At 42.3% G+C, this 9981-nt stretch overlaps 1 protein-coding gene across 1 annotated transcript; it reads right to left on the bottom strand.

The window, feature by feature from the left end:
* Nucleotides 1-8756: 8756 nt before the first annotated feature.
* LOC143539670 (rapid alkalinization factor-like) lies at nucleotides 8757-9110 on the bottom strand. Its single transcript, XM_077032921.1, has one exon. The coding sequence runs from the start codon at nucleotides 9108-9110 to the stop codon at nucleotides 8757-8759; it is 354 nt and encodes a 117-aa protein (XP_076889036.1).
* Between the last annotated feature and the right edge of the window lie 871 nt (nucleotides 9111-9981).

Below are 9981 nucleotides of genomic sequence, written 5' to 3'. Positions count from 1 at the left end.
AGCTTCAGGACCACTCCCTCCAAACCCACTTGTACCCGCACCATCAGTTGGCTGTGGCGGTTCAAGGAAGGTCTTAAGAATGGTTAGCCCATCATCAGCAGCAGCAACTTCGTTCACCTTCTTCACCACCGGATGCGGGAAGGCGGCATACTGGTTTACTGCTTGGTCATATACAGCTTTAGTATCCACATCATATAAAGGGAAGTTGGAAGGCGGGATGCCCTTCTCAACGAACCCTAGACCAAGCAGGAAGCCGGCCTTTTCCCCATCCTCATGAGAAGCGTTGAGGGCTGCGCTCATGGCATCGTCATATGATGTGTCCGTGAAGACTCGATGCACAACCTACAAGAAAAAATACAAGTATCAAAACCTTTTCTATGTGCAAAGAAAAGCGTAAAGATATTATGAAATTGCGCATACCTGAGACAACGCTTCTCGAAGAAGCCATTCCTTGGCAACCAGAGCCTCCTGGAGGGCAGCTTGAGCTTGGTTACGGGCGCGTTCGGCTTCACTTTTGTTAAGGTTGGCGAGCAACACTTCCTTAGCAGCAGCCTCTTCAACGCCCTTTAGCTTCCGCTCAGTGTGGTCAAGCACGCCCCTCTGGTCCAAGATCTCTTGGAGCTTCTTGGCGTCTTCCATGGCCAAGGCATCATGAGCCTGCTGGAGCCTCTCTAGCTTGGCTTTAAGCTCCTCATTCTCAATGCGTAGAGGCTCAGCAACAGCTTCAGCCTTGGTGGCCCTCTCAGTTGCGTTCCGTGCAGTTTCCTTAGCCAGCCGAAGCTGTTCGTTAACAGCTTGGGCAGCCTTGGAACGGGCCTCGAGCCGGGCCTGAACTTCAACCTCGAGGGCCTTGAAGGCCTTCTCCTTCTCCGCAGCCACTGCGGCAAGCCTCTTGTTCTCCTCCCGGATGGCCCGCGCCTGAGCCACTTCCAGGCTACGCGCCGTCTTTAACTTGTCGTTTTCACGACAAAGTAACTCGACGCGCGGCTGCATCCGGGCAAGGAGAATCCGCAGTTCATTCGACAGCCTACCCTCCTGGTAGCTGGACATGGCTTCCCCCAGCGCACCAGCGGGGGCGGCGTGGCGTGCCCATTCGACGCAGTCTACAGGCGTCCGAAGGGTGGTTCCCCGGCGGATGTTCCACCGCGGAACAAACACCTCATTCGAATCCGACACTGCAAAAACAAAAGGCAGTTAGGAAAAGATGATATATAAAAAAAAAAAAGGCCAAATTCACCCTACGCACCTGTAGGGTCGACAACAGGCCGGTAGCCGCCGAACCCATCACCTGAACCTAACGGATATCCATCCAAGAAGTCAGGCAGATGGGAAGCAGGCACAAACGGGCTTGAAACCCCAAACATACCTGCTGAACCGGCCGGGGGCGAGGTAGTTGCCGGCGCGGGAGGCACGGTCGAAGCCGCTGCGGTAGAAACCAACGGAGGTGAACTCACAACCGTGGCCGCGGCTGCGGAAGAATCCACAGTAACACTCACCGCCGGCTCAGTGAATGAATCAGTGAATATGGCACTGACAGCCGGTGGAGATGTCATCACAGTTGGAACAGTTGGCTCAACTGGGTGAGCAACTGAAGCAGGCGCAGTCACCTGGGTCATCGCCTCAGGTAGGTTGACCAAGCCTACCGTCATGGGTCCGGAGGTGCTCCTCCCCGCTCCACCCTGGAATGCGGTAGCATCCACGCCTGCACAAAGAAGATATACAAGTATAATGGCGGAAAGCTATGCAGTTAAAGTAAAGGAAGATTATACTTACGGGTTTTCTTGAGCCTAAAGGTTCTGACAGGCGGGGACGAACCCGATGGAGCCGGCCTCTTCACGCCGCTCACCGTCGTCACACTGGGCTGCCCGGAGGTGACAGCCGTCTCAACCTCCAGAACAGTGGTCTCACTACCACCAGGGTTCCCCGCCGCCTCCTCGCTCTGGGTTTCCGAGTCAGACCGGACAACCGGATCGGCGGTGGAGGCAACCTTCGCCTTGCCCTTCGCGCCAGTAGCCTTCTTTTTCCGCACCAACAAAGGACCATCTGCGGATTCCTCGTCAGAAGATGACAAGATTAGAGGAATTCCAGCAGAGGTTTCAGCATTGAGAAGTCGAGGGTTGAATAACTCCTTACCTGGCCGCGTGGCGCTCAGAATCGGGTGGCCTGGCGGGTAGACCTCCACAACCGATCCCTCGTTTGCTCCAAGATGGGCAACTCATTCTCATCGAGAGCATGAGTACCCATCCGAGCGGGACCATCAGCTTCCCGCGGGTACAGAAGCGATTGCAAGTCATTCCCCTCTGAAACAAAAAAAGGAAACAGTTAGAAGAAAAACCTAAATCAACAAAGAAGACAGAGCATACCGTAAGGGATAGAGTTCAAACCGTATTCAAGGACGATGGGAATCTGCGGCGCCTCCGCCCCAGCATTCTTCCACACCCGGCTCATCCCAAGCATCACCATCCCGGACTCCGCAAAGCGGTACACCGGAGTCTGGATCTGGGAGATCTTGGCGAACCATTTCGCCTCCTGATAGTTGGGGGCGGGGAGTGCTCTCCCATTCTTAAACGTCATCGCAAGAGGGACGACGCGAGCGGAGATATAGAAAAACTCCCGCTTCCACGACCGAAGACTGCGCTCGGTAGCGCAGATCTTCAAACCCTTGATCCGATTGACCAAGGTGTACCACCCCTGGATACACCTCCAGGAGTAGAAGGTCATCAACCGATCAACGTGGGGCTCCACGCCCAGAATGAGGCACACCCACTCAAAGTGGCGGATCTTGGCGATCGCCATCGGGTGTACCTCCGTCAGATGCACACCGTGCCTCTCCAAGACACGGTATACAAACTTCGTCAATGGGAACCTGAGATTCCCATAAACGAAGAATGCAGCATACACCCCTATTTTGCCCTTGGGGGCATCGTACACCGTCTGGTGTGGCTCCGGAAACTCAGGCTCGAACGGCTCGAGCATGAACTTCCGGACGATGTACTGAAAAAGCTCGGTGGGAAGAGCACACTGGCATTCGCCAGCAGTGCTCTTATCGTCTTTATCAGACGTAGACGTTGGGATCTCGACGTGCACGTCAGATTCCTCGGCGGCAGCCTCAAAATCGTGAGTAGAAGACATGTTTTGGATCTAAAGAAGTGATTTCAGGAGAATGCTCGACAGAAAGTTTGAGTATTCGCCGGAAATCGCTTAGAAGAAAAAGAGTGAAGGTGTGGATTAAGATGCACCCTCTCCCCCTTTATATACTCATCGCAATTAATGCGATGAATTTAATGCGGAAGAGAGAGAAATCGCAGGTGCAATGAAACTATGACACGTGGCAAAGAGCAAGCTGGCAACAACTGTTGAAAGGACGCGTGCCATAAATTTCGCGGCCACGCGCCCGAAAACTCGCGCCCACGCGCCCGAAAAAGCGTCTGGAATGACCATATACTGTCACGTCGCCATAACTTCTTGCACGTCGTGAAGCTGTCAGAAGAAACCGTCAGACCACGCTGACGTCCCTTCAACAGGTCAGACTGTTCTTATCCTTTCACCAACTCTTCGAATTTCAAAAACGAAATTCAAAAAAAATTCAAAAAGATTCAAAAGTAAGGGGATTATACCCCTTACCTTGGCAACCAAGTAACTATAAGACAGGTGCGAGTACAGTGTTAAGGCAAAACCCTTCACATACTTAGCACCTGCAGGGAATTGAAGCCAAGAATACCTCGGCAACCAAGTAACTATAAGACGGGTGCGGGTACAGTGTCAAGGCAAAACCCTTCACATACTTAGCACCCGCAGGGAATTGAAGCCAGGAATACCTTGGAAGTAAAGTAACTATAAGACGATTGCGGGTACAGTGTCAAGGTAAAACCCTTCACATACCTAGCACTCCGCAGGGAATTGAAACCAAGAAGGATCTTCTGGGCCATGCTTGCGGAAACGGGAATGACATCCCCGCATAGCGGGAATGTCGAGAACTAGATTGTTTGAAGCTCCAAGATGGAATTGGTTGTTTAACATAATTGATCACTATGTTCAAAACTACCAAAACCTCATGGAGAATCTACACAAGAGGTACTCAACGCTTCTGACTTGCGAGGAGGTTACAGACCTACCCGCATCATACCCAAAGATCAAGCAGAACAGTGGGAAATTCTGCACGTGACATTAGGACTTCCGCGGGAAGAATCCCCATGGAAAACCTTAAAACTAAACCCTTTTCAAAACCCCTTGCTTAAGTCCAAAAGTTCACCTCACTTATTAACAATTCATGAGAAGAACATTGGACTGGGGGGACTTGAAGAGGTAGGTCCCAGCAGAGCCCAGTTGGACCCGCAAGACTCACCTTGAAAAGGGACGTCTGCGCAGTTGAACCCGCAAGACTCCTTAACGGACGTCTGCGCGGTTGAACCCGCAAGACTTAACTTAAAGGGACGTCTGCGCAGAGACCAACTGGATCCGCAGGACCCACCATGCTCAGAGACGTGACGTCCTTACGCGCAGTACGCAAGCTGTCCCCGCAGGAAACGCCTCCCAATGGTCGACGTACTCCGCCTGTTCCCGCAGTAGCGGATACTAGCCATCAGGGAAGGCTACCCGCGCAGCAAGGCTACACGCACAAGGCACTAAACTCTCAAAATAATTCAGTAGTCACCTGAAGAAGGAATGAGCAAAGCCGGGAATACTCCCGCCCAAAGCCGGGAAAACTCCCTCCCAAATGAGCCAGTCCGTACGATACTGGAGGATCTTTTGTACTGTACCTGACGAGGTATGGACAAAAGATCTGACCAAAGATACGACAGCTCACTGACAACAGTATGACGAGCAGCACGCTCTTGTACTGTATGTCACTATTAGCCGCTGCCTACTCACCAACCTGTCGGAGGACGTGCATAGCCTGCAGTTGGTGGAACAGGAATAGTACACAGCCGGCCTGGTCACTATCAGCCGCTGCCTACCCACCAACCACCAGCATGGCATGTGCGTAGCCCACAGTTGGCAGAACAGGAACACTATTCAGCCGGCTGTACCTGCTTGGAAACCTACCTTCGGCTATAAATACTCCAACACCTTGGAATGGTATTATCTTATCTCATATCTCATATCTCATATCTTGATATATTACCTGATATCTGCTCTAGTCATTCTCTTAATATACACATATATTCAAGAGCAATCTAGTCTGATTCTCACGCCGGAGGGTGGTCACAAGGAGGTACCCCCCCTCTCAGTGACGAGCTCACGGTGTCTGTTTTGCAGGTCATCAGAAGAACCATCTTTGCCGGACCTAACCCCTCGTGGGAAACATCTATTTAACCCCCAGATTATCCGTAATCTGCCCTGGGTCAATTAGTGTTTCTTCACCTTCTTTCTTTTTTCCATCCATTTGATTCCAACTGTAGGTATATCTGTTTCAATAACAAAAAATTTGATTCAGAATTACCTAGAACCGATAAAATCAACTCTCTCCTTTGTAGGCTGACCAGTACCCGGATTAGTCATTCAGAGTAAGAAATCCCTCAATAATCTTCTACTCTTCATTTTGCAAACCCTAACACCAGACGGAGAGGTATTTGAGAAGAGAAGAGAGGGAACGCATAAAATAAGATCCGTTTTAAGAATATGGATCAGACCCGTTTCCAATGAATCAAATGGGCGGGATTTTATTCTCCAGCCGCCACGTGTCCCAAACCATTTTATTTTATTAGAATAGGTGGATTATTTTTTATTACTTTCTATATCTCTTAATTTATTAAATTATAATTATAATGATGTTTCTTTCCTTTTAAGGTTAATATCTATGGAATCTTTAAAGAGGGGAATAATATTATTTCGAATGAGATAACACCTACTTTGATTTATTAAAGGGTCATGTTAGGGACACCCACTTTTTGCTAGAACACCTATCAATACGCCCCATATAGACTTATACGGGGCGTATTGGTTGGTTTTTCTAGAAAAAACCACTAAATTTGTCTTATTATGTTTTTTGTCTTATTATCAGAAGGGGCGTATAGCCCTATACGTCGCCTCTGATATATTTTTTTTAATTTATTATTTGTTATTATTATTATTATTATTATTTATTATTATTTATTATTATTATTACTATTATAATTCCGATGAGGGTGCTGTAACATCTCGAATTTTTCCTATTTTTATTCATTAAACCGATTCGGGATCGTAATTCGGATCTTTCAACTATTTAAAACTTGTATTTATTGGTATTTAACTTGGTTAACTTATTTTATAATTTCATAACTTTCAATTATGCCAAATGTCCCTTAGAAACCTTTAAAATCGCTTAAAAAGGCTAAAAATCGCATTTTCGGAAACTACAGGCTAAATTGGTCAAACATCTTTGACTAGTCAATTTCTCATGCTTCTGGTCGGAACCGACTTTCGGTCTAGAAGACTTTTATTTTTGTAACAAAATTTTAAGGCTACTGACCAAAACCCGACTTCCGACTCGCTGTTCAGATTCTGGTCAATACCAGCTCGCTTAAACGTTTAATTTAACATAATCGGATTTCTAAACATCCGTTTGGATCGATTCTAGCGACATTTTAGAACCTGAAACTTTAAGATATGATGATATAAGTATAAACGAACTTAGTGCCGCTGGATCGATCCAAACGGATGTTTAGAACCCCAGTTATATTAATAACAAGAATAAATAATAATAATAATAATAATAATAATAATAATGATAACAATAATAATAACAAATAATAAATTAAAAAATATATATCAGAGGCGGCGTATAGGGCTATACGCCCCTTCTGATAATAAGACAAAAAACATAATAAGACAAAATTGGTGGTCTTTTCTAGAAAAAACAACCAATACGCCCCGTATAGAGCTATACGGGGCGTATCGGTGGGTGTTTTAGCAAAAAGTTGGGTGTCTATAGAAAACCCGTTATTAAAACCTTGTGGTAGAACTTTTATCTTAATTTTATGATAAATTATAATTATATGTACTAAAAAGTTTTAAATAATTGAAAAATCAATCTAGAGGAAAAACGATATAATAACCAAAAAAAAGGGTATTAAAATAGGATCATGACGGAGATCACATATCAGCCATCACCAAACAGTATATTGCTTTAGTTAAAGAGAATATAATATTGATTAATCATAACAATAATTTCAGATGCTACATTCTAAGGAGAAATTATGGAAAAATCTTCTTAAATTATATAAACATTTGAAATAATAAAAGATGGCAGTTATATAACTATTTTTATTTATTTTTTAAATATTTTTCTCTCTTTTGTGTTAAAAATCATTTAAAAAGAAAAGTAATGTCCTTTCTTAGGTTGCTTTTATATATATATATATATATATAAAAGCAACCTAAGAAAGGACATTACTTTTCTTTTTAAATGATTTTTAACACAAAAGAGAGAAAATATATATATATATATATATATATATATATATATATATATTGAATCGATTCTTTTTAATTAATAGATCTGATTGTTTAACTTCGAATTCAAGCTCAAAATTATTCTTTTATTTGGTTTAAGAAAAGAATAAATTCATGGTAGCTACCTAAGCAATTATCAATCATTTTTGTTTTTGTAAAGAAAGATAATCATATAGACAAATAATCCATGAATTTAATGAAATTACCATAAAAAATTACTCATTTGATGGTTGACACTTTGTTATAGATTTAATCCAACACTATAAGACATTAAAAATTAAATTTATTGTTTTAAACTTTGACAACATTTGGATATTGTCCAGTCATCAAAGTTTTTTTTAATTATTTTGATCATACTGAAATTTACCAACCACTACGATGGATGATTGCTTGTTTTTCAAGTTTAGTGTTAAAAATGAAACTTAATGATACCTAGTAAAAAGTAAAAGAATAAAATAACTCAACGACGTTAAATTAGTCTCTCGAATCTCGATATCTTATTCTTGATGTTGTGAATTTGATTAAATTAACCACATTTTCAAATTTCAAAATAAATAAATATATTCGCTAATCTCAAGAACGAAAACGAGACCAATGTGGGTGCTAGTTCACTTGGTAAAATCACATACCTCTTAGAGCCATCATGGATGAGCAAAAACTCAATCATAACCGAAAATAAACCGTTAACCAAAAACGCTAACAAAATTAACACAACATAACAAAACTGGTAATATGGATAAGTGAATATGATTATCTGGCCTTTCTATTATGGTACGTTACAATTAATTTGCTTCGGTTAACCGACTTTAACTGAAACCAAGCAGAACCTTGTGCGTTTGTATTTTTCCAAATTTTATACATCATATTCTAGGTTTGAACATTTAAGATTATGCTGCAATTGTCTATAACATAGCTTGAAATACCAAAACCAAGCTTGGAAGCAATATATTTCAACTTTAAAATTTCATAAATTGAGCTTGGAACCATAACCGAATATATTTCAACTTGAACAAAGACAAAAAGAAAATACATTGAATAATTAACCGAAACCGTCGTTTAACCAACCATTCGATTATGGCTATGGTTAAGCAATCTTCCATAACTGAAGCTCAGTTCGGTTATGGCTATGCTTATGAGGTCACAGGTTCAAACCTGGAGAAGGTAGTAATTTATATTTACACATGAATTCACCCAACGATCAATCGATAGATCGATCATATTCATATCATTAACAAATTATACTTAAAAAACATAGGTAGAAGAGAAGTTATTGATACAGAAATTGAAAAAAAAATAAAAAAACGTACATATGAAATATGAAATCAACGTTGACAACGAGTAATGGTACTGCAACCGCGTTGGTAAGGGTTAGCTTGTCCACCCGACTGACAGTTATAGTAAGACGCGCCTCTTTGCGAGCACGGCACATTGTTCCCTTGCAACGCTCCGTAGCTTATGTAATTAGACGTGGCCAATATACGCCTTGTGCTTTCGGATTCCATCTCTACCTCTCCATCGGCCATACACTCGGCTATAGACCCCTTGCATCTTCCTATGCCTTGTGTTGGCACCCAGCTAAACTCGTCTACATGGTCACTAGCGGCTGCGGCCGGTAACGTGAGCATGAAGGCGGAGATCACCAGGTGCAGAAGAAAAAGATTGGTAGAAATTGGCATTGTTGGTTTTGGCTTTGGTTGAAAATAATAATAATAATATGCAAGACAAATAGATCGGATGGGTTGCAGGCCTTGTTTAAATACTAGTTACACCCACACCAGGCAATATTATTATTATTATTATTATTATTATTATTATTACTATTATTATTATTACAAATGGTTTTCTTTTCCCAACTACTAACGCGCCTCTCGTCGTATTTTTAATCTACACTCTTGTTCACTACGAGACTTGGACTCACGAATTATAGAGAGACACTATTTTAGACATCGTCGATACTGCTAGGTCACATGGCTTTCTATACATCATGTAACTAAGGGTGTGTACAGCTTGATTCAGTTACTAGTCTTAACCAAATTAACTAGTTGGTTTTCAGGTTAGTCAGTTCGGTTTATTTGGTTAACTTTATGGTTTTTGGGTCATTTATGTTAATAACCAAAACCAAATTTGTGCTATAGTTATTGCTTAGAAATATATGAAATGGATGCATAAATACAATAAATGAAGGTACAAATACATGAAATGAAGATATAAATACATGAAATTAAAGTATAAATACATGAAATAGTGGTACAAAACACGAAATAAATAAATTTGAGGTGTACAATATTAGAAAGATATAAAAACGTGTATGCTTTAGTTCGGTTAACCGAAGGTACGGAAAATAACCGATCGGTTTTGGTTTCCGCTAACGGTTAACTCACCCACCCTCTTAAGAGACACAACCAGACTACCACTAAACCAGAAGGTCATGGTGTACCAAGAGATATTTAATAAAACTTTCGAAAAATGTTGATGATGGACTGATGGTTGCATTTAACCTCTTTTATTATTAGCCATTTAAAATTTTTGACATTTATTTACATACTT

This window comes from Bidens hawaiensis, unplaced genomic scaffold (genome assembly GCF_021521415.1).
Source record: "Bidens hawaiensis isolate Kalapana, Puna unplaced genomic scaffold, B.hawaiensis_p1.1 tig00011963_1, whole genome shotgun sequence".
Classification (NCBI taxonomy): domain Eukaryota; kingdom Viridiplantae; phylum Streptophyta; class Magnoliopsida; order Asterales; family Asteraceae; genus Bidens; species Bidens hawaiensis.
The sequence above is the reverse complement of the archived record's forward strand: the minus strand, read 5'-3'. Positions and strand labels throughout refer to the sequence as shown.